Source organism: Eulemur rufifrons, chromosome 6 (genome assembly GCF_041146395.1).
Source record: "Eulemur rufifrons isolate Redbay chromosome 6, OSU_ERuf_1, whole genome shotgun sequence".
In the NCBI taxonomy this organism is placed as follows: domain Eukaryota; kingdom Metazoa; phylum Chordata; class Mammalia; order Primates; family Lemuridae; genus Eulemur; species Eulemur rufifrons.
The window spans coordinates 22419431-22436668 of NC_090988.1; the positions used below are offsets into that span (position 1 = coordinate 22419431).

At 40.2% G+C, this 17238-nt stretch overlaps 2 protein-coding genes across 6 annotated transcripts in view; both read right to left on the reverse strand.

Annotated features, from left to right (window-relative positions):
• Positions 1-239: 239 nt before the first annotated feature.
• Positions 240-7750, reverse strand: PTS (6-pyruvoyltetrahydropterin synthase). Its single transcript, XM_069468927.1, has 6 exons — positions 7367-7750; positions 5693-5772; positions 4956-4978; positions 4509-4565; positions 817-887; positions 240-616 (listed from the first exon to the last, which is right to left on the reverse strand). Exons 1-6 carry the CDS (start codon positions 7447-7449, stop codon positions 493-495), a joined length of 438 nt encoding a protein of 145 aa, XP_069325028.1. The 5' UTR covers positions 7450-7750; the 3' UTR covers positions 240-492.
• A 3179-nt stretch (positions 7751-10929) lies between these two features.
• BCO2 (beta-carotene oxygenase 2) overlaps positions 10930-17238 on the reverse strand; it is a 35676-nt gene continuing 29367 nt past the window's right edge. For all 5 annotated transcript variants that reach the window (XM_069470888.1, XM_069470892.1, XM_069470890.1 and 2 more), the window contains 4 exons: positions 13946-14083; positions 13185-13367; positions 12595-12705; positions 10930-11155 (listed from right to left, as the gene is read on the reverse strand). In XM_069470888.1, the coding sequence (XP_069326989.1) occupies positions 11042-11155; positions 12595-12705; positions 13185-13367; positions 13946-14083 (546 nt within the window). In that variant the 3' untranslated portion in view covers positions 10930-11041. The remainder of the gene's footprint in view (positions 11156-12594; positions 12706-13184; positions 13368-13945; positions 14084-17238) is intronic.

The window sequence follows — 17238 nt, forward strand, 5'->3', positions numbered from 1 at the left end:
ATGAATAAATTTGTGCCTTTAGCATACCCAAGAAGAAGTAATCAAGGAAGTTCAATCTATTAAAAAATATATATTGTCTCCAGACTTTGTAGCCACTTGAATTTTATTTTTTATAAGATTTGCCTACTCTAAGTTGTATGAGACATTTTTACCATTTATATTATACCAAAAAAATTCTAAAAATGAGATAATAGAGAAAACAACAAAAACAGATTTCTTTTGCTTTCAAATAATTCCACATCAAAACATTTCACAAAAATGAAGTGACTTTTAATCTAGAGATAAGAGACTCTCTAAATGATATTCGGGATATATTACAAGTTTGGTTTGTAAGATTTAACAGGTCTTACAATGATTTCAATAAACCAGGCAGTCCAGAGCACAGGGTGGAGGTGTGACAATCACGTGGTACTGCTTAATATTCCAGGGGGATAAAGATCTTTTTCAAATATGGAATGAAATTAGTCTTTCTACAATGTTAATCCCTAAGAGCTATTCTCCTTTATAAACTACTATATTTTTGTCAGTTTCATACACTTTTACTTTATAAAGAACTCCCATAGGAAGAACTTTCTGGAGGTTTTCCCAGATATATACAGCTACATTTTCAGTTGTGCTGTAGGAAAAAAAGAAAGGAAAAAGGTTCAAAATGCAAATAATAAACAAAATTTCACATATATTTAGAACAGAAATTCTAGTTTTGAAAGATACCATTAAACTAAAACTTCAGAAATTACATGGCAATTAGATAAAGTAACATGCTCGAATCAATTCTTCTTTCTTACTATCTATATAAAGCAAGACAGTGACACCCACCTCACAACATCTGCAAAGTATGGCACATCCAAATCCAGATTCTTATGATCAAGAGGCTTCATAATTGCCTCCTAGAAACAAAACAAAGGAAAAAAATAATTGATTCCATTTAAGACTCAAATTCCAAATTTTTCCTCCTATGCCTCTAAATCTTACCCTATCATTTAATTACTAACTCAATACTTCTAAGTACTAGATCTGCATCTTATGAAGTTTAAAGTTGTAAAATAAAGCCAGGCCCAGCTCTTTGTAATAGTTAGATATCCTTGTTACTGACTGTAAAAAGGTGAGAAACCAAAAAGTACAGGAGAACTCCTGGAGTTTTCTCATAACACAAGCCATTGTGGTTCAGAATTCAGTTTAACACTTCTTGAATTCTGTACAAAGAGACAGCAGAAATATTTTTCCATAACACAGTCACACCTATGGACCAATGCCACAGTATCATTAGAACAAAGACCCAGTGAGCATTACATTTTATAAAGTAGACCTAGACTGAAATTATATAAATAGTTCTAAATTTCTACTATGAGGAGTAATTTAAGAATGATCTTGGGATCCTAGGAGAAAAAAATATAAATATGTAAAGACTATTACTCCCTAATGCTTATATATATTAACATAATGTTTTTCCTTATCATTAGCAAAGATTGAATTGCCTTATTCTAAGTTTTCACTTTTAGCTATTGTAAAAAATCTAAGCATCTAAGCATCTAAGCATATGGAAAATCTAATTTTCCATATGGTGTGGTTTCAAGAAGGGTACATTAATAACAATAACAGAGATCATTTCTTGAGTAAAACTAGAATCATATAAAAATATTAAGTCTTAGATCAAACAGCTGCTAAAACAGACCAAATGAAGGGATATTCCACATGGATGTCAAGAAAATAAATATCTTTGATTTATCTTAAATCTCAGTTTCAGTCCCAATTTCTCCATTGAAGCCTCTTCTGCAGGGCTGGCGCTTCCCTCCCATCCCCCGACAGGGGCGCTAATGAGTCAACCACAGAGGAACAGAAGAAGGGATCTGTGTGCAGAGAAAATTAGGGTGCTACACAAACCAAATCATGTGCAGGACAGAGGTGACATGGGCAGCATGGCAGGCCACAAATGTTTACAGAACAACACCCAAGGGTTCTGTGTAGAAACAGCCACTTTTGCCCATCTAATAGAAAAATTAAGTCATGTGCACTACTAACCTTCTTTATGATCCTTTTCCTCATAAAAGTTAACACTATGTGTTTAAAACACACTTTTATCATTGCTAAAATCAGCAAGAGCCATTATACTGCTCCAACTTAGTAAGTTGATTAAAAAGTTGTCCTGTGGCTAGTTCACATTGGAACTAAATAGATTTGTTCCCAGATGCCTGGGGATTTTCTCTGGTAACAAGGTGCGTTTCCAACAAATGAGTCATTCTGTCACCAAGAGCCAGGCTCACTCCACGGCACATAGCGATGTGCCCCTAGCAGCCCCAGGAAGGGCAAGGGGAAGTCACTGCGAGAGGGGAGCTTCTGTTTTCCTGAAGGCCCCAAGGAAGGGCTGGCCCAGGGGACATGTCAAGGCTGGGGGGCTCCAGCCAGAATGACGATGGCTGCCTTCACATGAGGAGGTGATAAGAATTACTTTAGGCTGGGCCATGAACATGCTGTGTATGCAAAGGCCATGTAGAACCTGGAACCAAACTGACGCCACTCCCCAGCAGGTGCTGGGCAGGGTCCCTCAGGAGCTCACAGAAGTGGGGGGCTCCTCAGAACAGGCCTGCAGAGGCCCAGAGGCAGGGAATTGTTGTCTCTTAGTAGCAGCACTTCTGATGTACTGTGGAAAGAGACGAGAGCCTGTTTGCAGCAGCACCTGTCCAAGAAGGACCCATCAGCAACAGTAACTTGCACATTCACAGTTTTGGTGGCTAACGATGGACAAAAGCTTAGGTAGAAGCAAAACAGCTTGGAAAAGTGACATCTTGGTGCATCTTTTCCAGAGTTGGTTAGTGCCTAGTGTGAACAGCAATATTTGGTGTGTTTTACAAACTTGGACTACAATAGGTATCACTGTTGCTGGCTGCTGCACAAACCATTAGCCACAGAAGGTCACAGCTGGTGTCTTTGAGAGTATTTTTCAGACATGTCCTCCAAACACCACAGGCTACAGGGGCTAAGCCATCCTGGTAGCAGGAGAGCCAACAATGCCCTGGTCAACAAGAGTTCTGCCCACTCCTGTCTGCTGCAATGGCTGCGTTCTGCAACTGCTCAAAAAGAGATTCAGCTTTGGGGTTTTAAATGGTCACAGGCCTACTTCTTCACATATGGCGCCTTAAGAAACACACCTGAGCACTTCTGGAAGCCCCTGACCATCTGAGAAGGGCTCAGCTGTCCTGTCTCCTCCCAGGAGACATGACAGGACTCAGTGCTTCTCCCAGGGGCCCGAGAAAAATGAAACACTCCACTACTAGCCCTGCAGCCACCAGGGATGTCCCAGTGCCATTTACAGGGCTCTAACTTCATTTTATATGCCATGAAGAGCCAATTTTACTAATAGGAATGTGTAGTGTCCTTCAGGTATACAAAAGTAGGAAAAAAGCATAGAGAACCCCTCTTCTAATATTTAGTCATGTTTACTTGAGATCTCTTACATTGTTGTCTGATATTGTACAACACTTTGAGTATATTTAATTTATGTCCGCAGTAAATGCAAGAACTCTGTCTTTATAACTTTCCTAAAGTATTTTGAGTACAGTGCTGTTTGTTCTTTCACTTATTCTCTTATTCAGTTATTCAATCGACAGTTATTGAGAAATTACTATTCTTTACCTCCTAGAAAAAGTAATGTATATACTCTGTGGGCTGTGTCTCATTCAACTTTGTTTTCCTGGTACTTAGCTCAAAAACTGATATAAAGTAGACAAATTTATTGAATATACGGGTAATAAGTAATGTGAAAGAAGTAATGATTACTAATATCATTTTAATGAAACAAATGTCAAATTTTAGAACAATACCAAGTTGCAGAGCTGAAGTGAAGAACAGGTGAAATGATGGCATAATACAAACAGCTGGATGGAAAGAAATCTACTCCCAGCTTTGCAAATGACTAACCACATGACCTTGGGCAAGTTAGTTAACTGTTCAGCATCTCTCAATCTTAATCTATGCAATGAAGAAATCAGTTTGGATAATCTCTAAAGTCCCTTACAATGCAAGAATTCTACAATGATGCAATCCTAAATTCTTTATCGAACACCTCCTTGTGTGTTATGGCTATGTACTGCCCCAATGAATTTACAATACAGCCAGGTGAAGAAGACAAGGTGGTGGTAAAATCTATGATCAAAGGTACAAGGAATATCGAGAGAAGAAACAGAAAGCTTCAAGGAAAAAGCTGTGTCTTGAAAGAAGAGTACATTTTGATAAATGAAGGAAAGCAGGATATTACAACAAGGAATACAAGGTGAGCATATTCATTTCTTCTCATGACTGTAACGCAACTGTGACTAATTTCCATTGAGTCACCTGAACACCTTCAGAAGGCCATAAGAATAGTGCCTCCAACTACTCCCCCGCTCCCACACCCAATGCTACTCACAAGTCATGGAACCTCAGAAGATAACTGGTTGAGGAGGTGGGGGGGCACTAAATATTATTAATATATTCAGGGGACAGCAGATAAAAAGCACCCAACATGCCATTACCTCCATATATTTTTTGAGGTCGGTCAAATTCATAATCATTCCAGTTACAGGATCAATCTGAAGAATAAACAAAGGTGACTATTACTCTAATAGCCTCTCCATATTTAAACCACTGGCAAATTAGTAAAGGCTGTTCAATGTGCAGAGATTGTGCCTACATTTGCTTCCTCCCAGAGATGATCACTGATCTCAGCACAACGCACCATGTACTTCAAGCATCCTTTTCATTGTACGGCTCTTCTTTAATGTCCACATTAGAGACACACTTAGCACATTAAAGACAACACTTAGGGAGAGGAGAAGCCCAGAATGGTAGCAGCTCACCACACACACAAAGCCCAGCAGTGAGGCAATACTGATCGGTACAGAAGTTTTCAATACAGAATCCACCACATTGGCTGAAAGAGGGTGATTTGCACAAACCACACAGATATTTTAAGCACATACCTCTCCATGTACTGTCACCACAACTATGGGAAAGAAAACAAAACACCAAAAAAACAGCATGACATTCAACAGATTAACATCCAACGACAAGTTAGCAACATAAATTATTAGATCTCTGTCTCCCAAAGCTACATGTATATTTTCCCCAAAACATGTTCCTTTAGTTAAGATCTTTATCAACAAAAGCAAGACTTAACCAAGACAAAGGAGCATAGTAGGAGCTTTGGCTAAGCAGAGGAACTTAGCCAAGGACAAAAAGGGTATCATTATGATCTTGTGCTAGGGAGGATCAAGATGCTGCTCAATCTGTAAAAGTAGAAAATGCACATGCAGGTGTACAGCTACACACAAAGCTGATCCAATATTGGGCAGTGCCCTTCTGGGCAAGCAAAACTACCACTTTGTCTTAAACTCTCATCCCTTTACTCACATAAATATATACACAGCTTACAGTAACGCTTTGCAAATTAACAAATGCTTATATGAAGTATTTGAAAAATCTTGATGATCAGTGCTTTACAAATAACTTTTATAAATGTATATATTTTTTAGTTCCACACAAATATCATTAGGTATTACATGATAAGTGAGTACACTGTGATTGAGATATCATAGATCAAGTAAGAGGCAGTAACTAGAAATTCTAACTTCTGACACCTTGTCTGATCTTTTTTACGCTATCATGCCACATGCTGTTAAACTCTACAGCTTACGTAGCTGCTTTTTGAGGCTCTCACCTTTATAATTGTGCCCATGGCCATTTGGATTGTTGCATTTCCCAAACAGTTTCAAGTTTTCTTCATCACCCAGAGATTTACTGACCAAAAAAAAAAAAAAATCGTCATGACACAAGTAACGCACTCAAAACCCTTTCTCTGTTCCCTACATTTATTATTTACTCTGGTGTTTGAAAAGTTTCACAATTTATTATTACTTTAGCTTACCAAATGGGGAGTCATAAATCACTTTGATTTCATTACTCAGCTATAAATCATAAACCAGTGTGTGCTCCCTAATTAGACTACTGTACTACACAAACGAGCATATACAAACCTTACATTCAATAAGATTCCACCTGGTCTGCTAAAGGTTCTTCCACTTTTCGATTCAACAAACATTTACTGAATACCTACAAGGTATTAGGCAGGCACTGAATGAAGCAAGAACATATAATAATAAACAAGAACATGCTTGTCCTCAAGTGGCATAAAATCTCGTTCCTTTCAGAAGCTAAACTACTCATCCAGAAAAAGAAATTTTTTTAATCTCATTACTACCTGATAAGTATCCTCTTTAACAATCATTCTTTATTATGCAACTGCTGCCTAATGACAACTTTACCAATCTATTGAGGGATACTCAGATTAAGTGAAATTTTAAAATTACAACATTTAGTTGTTGTTTTAGACAGAAAACAATTTACTAATTGAATTTTTATACCTATTCCTGCCCGATCAACTTTGCATCTTCTATGAGGCCTTACGGCGGTCGTATATCTGAGCTTCCTATTATACAGCCCCTTTCTTTCTGAGAGCCTCTTTACTAGACCCTCACTTTCTCCTGCTCCATCCACTTCTTGCATTTAAGTGCTAAAGTCTTTAGTTCTCTCACTTTACTGTCCACAAATGTGGCCAGATTGTAAACGCTCCAGACATGATCCATTCTGCACCTATGTTACCTAGCACAAAACCTTATAAGCAAGAAACAAACCCTCGTCCAGCGAATGAATGGATGAATCCCGTTAGACAGAAATGATTATTATTTCACAGGGGAGGAAACGGAGGCTCAGAGACTGGAACTTGCAATCGACTCTTCAGTGAGTTCAAGCAGTCTGCGTGCTGGGGGGTCAAATCCCAACTGTGCTGCTTGCACAGGAAACTTAACATCCGGGCTCATTTTATCTTTCGTGAAAAGGAGATAAAACTTGCCTTATTGTAATTATATTAGATACAGTCGTTAATGCTCCTGGCATATTATATGAGCTAACATACATTGAGTGTACGACGTACTGTGTAACCTGGGCAAGTTTAACTGCGTTGACCTTCACAGCAACCCTTTGAGCTAAACCAAGGGGCTCTGAGGGACAAAGAAGTTGCTTCGGGTCACTGAGCTGGGTGTGGGCTCCGAACCCAGGCCAGTCTCCCAGCACACTCGGCACCACGAACCACCAAGTTGCACTGCCGCCTCCAGGGCGCGGCCAACTCTAGCTGCCATAGGGATTCTCGTCCTTTGCCCGACCCGGCGCCCAGCGCGCCCCCTGCCGTTGTCCGCCCTGCCCCCAGCACAGGCCCCCCACCCACCCCAGAGCTCGCCCACGCGCACGTAAGCACGCCTCCAGGCCCCGCCCCCGGTGACGTTAGCCGCGGACAGGCGCCCGCCTCCAACCTTTGGCACCTGTGGGCACACCCTACCTGTACAGCCGGTGGCTCGCGCTGAAGGAGATGCAGCGGGACACTCGTGCCCAGCGGTGCCCGCCGCGCCCCGCAGCGCTCATCTTCCAGGAGCCTCCGCGCGCCTCAGCCGGCACCGCCTCCCTCCGCACCTGCGCAGTGCGAGCTTGCGCGCTCCCGGAAGCGCGCTTCCGCTTGGGCTCCGGCCAATCCCGGCCTCGGCAGGCAGTTACAGGCGTCGGTCCCTACCTGAATCTCTTCCGATGGCTAGGCTTCCTAAGCTAATTGACCTTGGAGCGGTCAAGGTGGCTGGGGACTTAGTGTCCTTGACTTTTATGTCTGCTCAGCCGGAGGTCACGCCACGCGTCTAGGGCCAGTCTGGGCACTTTTGAGTCCTCGAGTGACCTCTTTGAGCCTGCCCCCCACTCCCTTTTAATAAGCCCCCGGTTAGTTACAACAGAAAGCTCCAGTGGCTAGTCAGTTATTCTATCAAATGAGCCCCAGAGCCATAGTCTACTTACAGCATAAAAGGAGCAGGAAATTGGAGAGCACGAGTAGAACCATGTGGGTTTCAGATATCAATCTACCTTTGTACTGTTGTGTAATGATTCTTACTAAGGGAAATTCTAAAGCCATCCTTATCCATAAGTATGCCTGTACCCATTTATCACTTTGGGTTGGTATAGTGTGAACACATGCACCCCTCAACACACACGTTAGCAATTCTCTGGCCAGTGTAGACACCTTGAGAGTGAAAGGATCTTGTTTCTTCCATCTACTTACAAGAGTGTCCAAACTGTATATAGTTCCCAATACCGTGTCACCTCTTGCCTCCATTCATTCTTTCATTAAATATTTATGGGGCATCTACTATGTGACTGGCACTGTTCCAGGCACTAGAGTGGATAGTTTACATTGCATGTGAGAAAAATCAAATGATGAAAAGCAGGACAAGTCAGTGATTAATAATGGACTAGGAAGTTTTCTGTATATTTACAAAAGGAAGATAAAAGCATGGGGTAGTAGAAATATAAGACATTATATAAGCTTTCAGCCATTTAGATGTAGCTCCCACTTCACTGATGCAATATTTACTGGCTTTGTGCTTGGCTTTTTTTGTCTCGGAAGGCTAACTTCTTTTTTTTCTTTCTTTTTTCAGTGAAATCTTTGAATCACAGAAAGCTAACTTCTATTAAGAGATCCCATAAGGTACTCAAATGGATACATATTGGCAAGGGAGCCCCCATATCCATCCCCTTCCGGTCCTCATTCACACACTAAAGAAAAAAATGTTTACTTATCAACAACTAAATGCCACATGCAAGGATGAATAACAAACACATGGTCCCTGTCTTCATGAAATTCAACTGAGCGGGGGAGCCAAACTCAGAATAATATCATGACAAACTAAAAAACAAATGCTGGCTCAGAAAGTAAAAGAAGGCTTCAAAGATGGGATGACCCTTGAGCTGGATTTTAAAGTTTACCAGGTAGATGAGAAGGGAATTTGAAGAAGAGAAGATAGTGTAAGCAAATGAAATGTGGAAAGGTGCTCCTTGTTTTAGTGTATATTGACAAACTCGGCTACAATGCGAAGACAGTTGAGAGACAGGACTGGAGACATTGGGGACCAAATTATGAAAGGGCCTTGAACACCATGTTAAGTTTAAAGGAAGGAGGCTCCGCCCCCTCCTGTCTCCTTTCTAGCTCCTCCCCAAGAGAAGAGAATTTTCATCTGCTTGCCTCACATTTCCAGGCACTGTTTGGGTCTTGTTTACTCACAGGAGGCTCACAACATGTTAAAAAGTCCCACACATGGTTGTCGCTTACTCTCTGGTGCCATGCTCAGAAAAAAAAAAAAAAAAACTGAGCCAAAATTTGCCCCCACCACTGCCCACACCAAGAAGGCCTGGCCATCTAATTCACATTCTCTTCTGCTTCTCACCCTGTGACCCGCCCCTTTATGGAGTAAGCTGCCCCAGGAGCTGCCTACCTGTCTCTCCCTTTTCCCCTCAGTTGTACACTGCACACTCCCTTTCCTTGAGTCTCTGGTAAGAGTTGGGCTTAGGGACAGGAATAGACCCAGCCTACGCTTTGAGCTATGGTCATATGCTCAATCAATTTTACCAGAACTTTCTGCATTGGAATACCAGGCATATGTGCCTAGATTATAAAATGCTATTGATCTTTTTTTGTCTTTTCCTTCAAGAACCTTACAGATAGCAGGGCCAAGGCAGAATTCAGGTATCATTAGGTCAAAAATCTTATGATTATATTGCTAACCTTTATATGTCTGAACTTCACTCCCTGTGTGTTGAGATAAAGATTTATAAACAGAGGAAAGACACAACAGATCTGTATGCTTCCCAGAAGTCAACCAGAGTCTCTCCTAAACCCTTCGGATCAAAATAAAATAGATCAAATTTCCATGTTTGGTCTGAAGAAGTACAATGAATGCCTTTTCAGGGACTTCTGTGAAACACAGGGGGACTTACATTCTCGTGGTTACCTGAGGTGCTGTGTTCCCACATCTGCTGTATTAGTTCTGTTTCGGCATCTTCTCGCCATCCTAAACCTGCTGCTCTGGTCTGTAGCTCACAAACCCAGACATAGAACTTAGCCCTTTTGCTTTACTGCCACAATGCAAACCCCAGCATTTGGATGTCTGGAACACATCACTAAAGAAGATAGGGTTTCTGACATTTGAAATAACTCTAAAGGAAAATTAGAGCAGAAACTGACTCTGTTGGTCCAGGACTGTGTAGAAAGCCTAACCTCGAGTTCTTAGGTGCCCCAAATGATACGTCTGGGGCCCTTCTCCAGCAACATGCCCCATGCAGAGGAAGCATAGGCAGTCCAGGAGTGGAGTTCAGCTGGGGGGAGGGAGTGTAGCTGAAGGAAGAGTGAATGAGGGATTTCCAGGGTGTTGGTAAGAGTGTGGTTTAAGGGCTGTTGGTGAAAACTGGTGGGGTTTAGAAAGGTAGAGATTATGTGGTCTCTAGTGCCACCTGTTGCCCAATTAAATGAAGAACTACTGGCTTTTCACCAGTCTAGGGAGGACTATACCCCTGGAGAAGTGCCTGATTTTAGTGATGTCCCTCAAAACAACCACCTCCCAAGGTGGGGATGGGGGCGGGGTGGGGAGTGGTAGTGGGTGGTCCATAGGAGGGTTGTGCAGCTGTAGTAGCAGCTGCTGTGGACAGCAGAGAAACAGCCAGTTTAGAAGAAGCCTCTAAACATGATATAGCTGGCTTCCTATCCTCTGAGTACGTTAGGGACCACAGGTAATAAGCAGACTGTGATGAAAAGAACAAGGTGCTCTTCTGATCTGTATTCAAAGTCTACTACCTATGATCATTTGTATTTCTCCTCCTAGGACCTCTGTCACCCACCTGTCTGATGGTGGTAATGACCCAGTTTTAGTTTTTCTTTCATGTATTCTTATTATTACCTAGAGGAAGATACATCCAATAAAAGTAAACTTAAAACTCAACTCAAAAAGTTGTATCAACACATCCTTAATGATTTCAAGGAAGAGCCTTAAGAAAAAATAAAACCATAATTATCTCATGAATTCTGTTTAATAGAAATTTAACACCAAATGTCTATGGTTTGGGAGGTAGGGTGCCATTTTTGCTCTCTTTTTGTATAGAGCATTGGTTTTAAACTTAGTTTCCAGACCTTGTGGTTGTGCTATCAGATGGGTATGAAGATGCCATGGAACCCATAAGGCATTTGCACAGGTACCTCTGCTCGGCCCAGTTCTTCAAAATTCTTGGCATCCAACACTAGGAGGAAATTGCTTTCATTCTAGAAAAGGAAAAACAGCACTGAAAATTCCTTCTTTTTTAAGTCAAAAATCTGTCTGTCTCCTCGACTGGGCTATAAAATTCCTAATGGTGAGACCAGGTCTTGCACATCTTAGTATCTACCCTGGCACCTAACACAGTGCCTTGCCCATCCACTCACTGAATGTTTTCTGAATCGCTGAACTGGGCTGAAAAGGAAGTCATGGCTAAAGAAGTTCATACCTAGCGCAAAGAAAGTAAGTTGTTATATCAGTCACCTTCACAGGATTTCTTTGAGTTTAATGACCTTTTTGCCTGCTCCTTTCCAATCTCCTAAGAGACATATATTAGAAACTCTTTCTTCCAAATTAGAAATGCCTCCATTTTGTGTTACTTTGGAGCTATTCAAAGGGCAGCACTGCAAGGCAGACAGAGATTTGCCCTGATCTAATTACAGGAGTGGCAAGTGCATGACATGAGGACAAAGTCCCGTAGGCCCATGGCAGAAATCACTAATTGATCACAACACTTTTCCCACTAAAAGGCCTCAGAATTCTACACCCCAGGAAGCCACCTACAATTGATCAAAGCTGGTATTCAAAGTCAACCTATTTGTCATAAGATTGCACTAAGTAAAAAGTCAGGTAGTAAATAACATTATTAAGACACTAGGCCAGGGCTTATGATATTGGACTTTGAGGTCATTTCATTGAAATTGGCAACACAGATGGCAGTATGAACATTAGACTGGAACTCAGAAGACTTAGATTTAAATACTGGCTTTAGCCCAGGCACGGTGGCTGATGCCTATAATCCTAGCACTTTGGGAGGCCCAGGCGGGAGGATTACTTGAGGCCAGGAGTTTGAGACCAGCCTGAGCAACATAGCCGAGACTCTGTCTCTACAAAAAAATTTAAAAATTAGCCAGGCATGGTGTTACATGCCTGTATTCCCAGTTTCTCGGGAGGCTGAAGCAAAGGATCGCTTGAGCCCAGGCATTGGAGGTTGCAGTGAGCTATGACCATGCCACTGCACTCTAGCCTGGACAACAGAGTGAGACCCTGTCTCAAAAAAAATAAAATAAAATATTACTGGTTTTACCACTATGAGATCCCACGCAAGTCTCTTTCAACTTCTTTACATTACAAATGCCACATGTTGTAAAAATGGTATCCCACAAAGTTGTTTTGATGACTACATAATATATATGAAAGTAATTTGTAAATAACAAATCCATATGCAAATGTAAATTATTATTATGGTCTTACAAATAGAACTTTAAAACAATAACAAAATATGAATTGTGATAAAGGGTATGTAAATAGTAAGGAGGGGAAGAGAAAGGAGAAAATGCCATATTGGAATCAAAGTAAACTATGGACAGCATCAGTATGCATCCTTGATCTATCAGATGGCACAGTGCTACTTTTCCTTCTGACCATGACAGGGAAATACATTTACCTGGTTGGGTGTAATCACCACAGAAAGAATGACCCCACTATCTTCTTCAGTGGCTCCGGGTAGTGGAACAAAAACAGGTTCTGAGGGATAATAGCCATCTTCTCTCCAAACCTGCAAGTTCCCAAAAAGGTATTTGATAAAAGGCCAGTTGTGAGCAGGAAGCTTTCTATAGCTTTTGTCACTCCAAGCATGAATTTGGCTGTCAATGGAAATATTCCAACAGTAAAATAATCAGGCTTGCTGAATTGAATATAGGAAAGAAAGAGAGGGAGATTTTGCAGCCCCAGATTCCATCACCATCAAACATAATTTATGTGATTTTAATTTCCCACCAACCTGAAATATAGGTATCCCAAGAAACTTAACCCCATGGTTTCTCCCAAATTAACATCAAGATCCAAGATCAAGCATAGAATTATTCTTCTGGGCTTGGGGTCCATTTAGATTCCCTACAGGGAACATGCCCCTAACATAGATGATTTCATGGTTTTCAAACTTAATAAAAGAAAATGGCTGAGCTGCTTAAATATTAAAGGATCTCAAGAGCAACCTTAAACAAAACAAACTAATTCAAAGGGAAGAATCATCACCTTCAGTGTCTTGTTCACCACGTCAACCTTGATCAGAGAATCCCCCACCAAATGCCGAAAGCCACAGCCATAGAAGAAATGATACTTTTTGCCACTGAATTGGCCATAGTTGATCTGGGGAAATTCAATGCCCCCTTCCTCCTCTAGGTCCTCGTGATGTAGATTCTCATGAGAGCACCAGATCTAAAAGAGATTCCAAAGGGATCTGTAGTGGTTGCTTAATTCTCAAGGAGAATTAAGTAGGTCAGTGAGAGCACTAATACTCTATAAAGTTTGTGACAGGGCTTGGACACTGAGTTTCTATGTCTTTTTTAATATTTTTCCACTTTCCATCATACATATGGATGCATAAAAGATTATCAGGTTTTGTGAATAAGCCGTCCAATGGCATAGGAGGTGGAAATACGCTTTTTATTTTACTAAAGCTAAGACACTGATAGCTGTACAATGATAAGCCTGTGGTAAGCACATATTATCTAAAAGGTAGGAATTACGAGTGCCAATTTCAAATGCTTACACATCCCACAACCATTAGAAAGTTGCATATCTCTGTTTCAAAACACACGAAGGAAGATAAACATGGTGTTCATTCCCACCCAGTTTTTGCGATTCTTAGGCAAACACTATTCCAGGCTCAGCTGAATGCGATGGAACTTATTGAGCACTAAACATTGTGGAGAACAGTCAATGAATAAAGTAACATCAAAGTAAAGTTAGACTTACTAACATTAGTCTTAGTCTAATGTCCTTTCATAGCATACCTTTCCATCAGCCTGTTTCACAGCACTGGCTGAAGAATAGGACAATGGACTGAGGTTCTCTCCCTCAGGGGCATTCAAACTGACATTTAAGGGCAAAACAAATCTTCGAGGGAAAGAGCTGGCTGCTGAATTATAGACCTGTTCAGGAGGGAGAAAGAAACAGATGAAAAATTGTCATTCGTAGTATTAACAGCATGTCCCAATAATTTAGACCCAGTCAACATTATTGGCATTCCTAAGTATTAATAATTATGTAAATGATAATTTCCACTCTTGCATTTATTTAACAAATATTTGTTGAGTACCTCCTATATGCCAAGCACTGTTTTAGACACTGAGGATACAACAGTGAATAAAGCAAAGTCTTTGGCCTCACAGAATTTATTTTCTAGTGGAGGAAGAATGACAATAAACACATTTAAAAATTATTAAATATTTATGTTATTTAATTAGCATCAAATGAACATATGATTATATAGCAAAATGGAGAGGGAATAGAGAATAACAAGGGCTGCTCTCTTCTTCAGGTTTGGTCAGGGTAGACTTCTGTGCAGAAAAGGAACAACTTAGCAGGGTTGGGTTGCTTAAACACTGCATTCTCAAGAAAGGCCTGTTTTAATGACTGACCCTTGGCTGTCTCCTGGGAACTGAATTCTTGGGATGTTCTGTCTGATAAGAGTGTTCTTGCATGTGTGAAGCCTTCAGTCACACTGTAGTAGTTTGTACAGATAGTTTATGCTAACAGTGTGATTTATAATAATCTAGAACTTCATAAACGAAGGTTAGTCATGTAGGGGCTGTATGCCTATATGGCTGATCCCAGTAAAAACCCTGGACAACCAGGCTTGGGTGAGTGTCTTTGGGAGGCTACATTTCACACGTTGTCACAACTAGTCCCTGGAGGAATTAAGTGCGTCCATTGTGACTCTACTGGAAGAGGATTCCTGGAAGCATGCACCTGTTTTCCTCCAGACTTCATCTCACGTGCCTTTTCCTTTTGCAGATTTTGCTTTGTATCCTTTTACTGTCATCGGAGTCATGAGCATGACTATATGTTGAGTCCCGTTTCAAATCATCAAACCTGGAGTGATCCTGGGAGCCCCCAACAAAACCTCTCTGTGAAGATGATGTTTAAGCAGGAGACTTAAATAAAAGAAGTGCATTTTTCCTGACAATATGTGCTTTAAGCATATTTTCCCCTCCTGAAATATTGTAAGTTGGAAAACAAACCACGCCATTTCCCCCCTTATACCTAGTCCACATGATCTCCATCTCCTATAGAAATGTTTTTACTGAGTAAAGATTTAGTGCTTCATAAGCTTTATAAAGAATTAGCTTTTTAAAAGTCACATTTAATTATATTTAAACTTTTTGTTCTTTTGCAAAACCATAGCTAAACAAAAAGAAACTTCAAATAATGGTGGATTAGGTAATATGGATCAACTACACCATTGAGAACAGCTAGAAAAGCTGGACAAAATGTTTAAAACAGCTGTTTGAAGGCACTGGTGAGCTAAAAAGACAGAGGGGAACAATGGGGCAAGGTTTGTAAGAAAAAGAAACCCACAGAAATGGACTAGATACTGGGGCAACCTTTCCCTTAAGGATCTACACAGATGCTCAACAGCATTAGTCATTAGGGAAACACAAATCAAAACTACAATGAGATGCCACTTCACACCCATTAGGATGGCTATTATTTAAAAAAAAAATGGAAAATAACAAATGTTGGTGAAGAAACTGGAACTCTGTACATTTCTGATAGGAATGAAAAATGGTACAGCCACTGTGGAAAAGTTTAGCAATTCCCCAAAAAGTTAAACATAGAATTATTATATGATCCAGCAATTCCACTTTTAGATATATACCTAAAAGAATTGAAAGTGGGAACTCAAACAGATATTTGCATGCCAGTATTCATAGTGGCATTATTCATAATAGCCAAAAGGTGGAAACAACCCAAATATCCATCAACAGATGAATAAACAAAATGTAGTATATACATACAATGGATTATTATTCAATCTTAAAAAGGAATAAAATTCTTATACATGCTACAACATGGATGAACCTTGAAAACAGTATGCTAAACGAAATAGTCCAGCTCTTGCAGGGACAGAATCCTTCTTGAAATTATATAAGTAAATGAAAATCTTCACTAGAGGAAGATAACATCATCCTGTGTCTCAAAACATTTCTATAAATTTTCAATCACAATATTCTGCATATGATAAGTAACCAGCACATGAAAAGATAAGACAACATGATTAAAAACCAAAATAAACAAGATGATAGGAACAGAGTCACAGAGGATCCAGATAATAGAGTTATCAGACTTTATTCTGAATATATTTGAGGAATTCTTTTAAATTGAGAATTGTGGCAAAATACTATAAATTGTAAAAGAGAACCAAATCAAAATTCTAGAACTGAAAAATGCAATTAATCTAAGAACTTTGTGATTAGGTTTAACAGCAGAATAGATACAATTAAAGAGAGAATGTTTAAGCAGTAAGATAGGTAAGAAGAAAATTAAAAAAAAAAACAAACCCTTGCTTAGAAAAGGATGGAAAATACTAAAAGAACATAAGGGACAGAAGGATAGAGTAAAAAGGAGTAACATATGTGTATTACAGTCCCAGAAAGCAAGGAGAGAAAGGATTTACCAGATGCAATATTTGAAGAAATAATGGTTGAAATTTTTCAAAAGTAATGATAGACGTCAAACCATAGATTTAAGAATCCCTAAAAACCCCAGGTAAAACAAATGGAAAAAAAAAAAAACCCTTATTGAGATCTCATAATACACTTGCAGAAAACTGAAGAGAAAATCTTAAGAGCAGTCGGCGGGGGCGGCAGGGGTTGGCGAGATCAATTTCAAAGAAGCAAAGATTAAATTGATAACTGATTTCTCAACAGAAATTAGAACACAATGCAATTATATCAAACATTCTTCCAAGAAGGAATATAAAATAAAGACATTTCTTCTGACAAACAAAAACAGAGATTTTCATCATCAGTGTTTTTTTAAAAGGTGGGGTCTCTCTCTGTTACCCAGTACAGTGACACAATCATAGCTCACTGTGGTAACCTCAAACTCCTGGGCCCAGAGATCCTCCCACCTCAAACTCCCCAGTAGCTAGGACTACAGGCATGCAACACCACCCTGGCTAATTTTTTTATTTTTTGTAGGGACTGGGTCTTGCTATTCTGCCCCATGCATTCTCGAACTCCTGGCCTCAATCATCTCACCTTGGCCTCCCAAACTGCTGACATTACAGGAGTAAGCCACC

Bases quoted from the DNA above. Each gene is read 5' to 3' on its own strand.
- PTS (XM_069468927.1), bottom strand. From the start codon at position 7,449: ATGAGCGCTGCGGGGCGCGGCGGGCACCGCTGGGCACGAGTGTCCCGC. The intron at 4,979-5,692 runs GTGAGAGCCTCA...TCTTTCCCATAG, and splicing joins CCATGGGCACAATTATAAAG to TTGTGGTGACAGTACATGGA. The intron at 4,566-4,955 runs GTATGTGCTTAA...TTTATTCTTCAG, and splicing joins TGGTGACAGTACATGGAGAG to ATTGATCCTGTAACTGGAAT.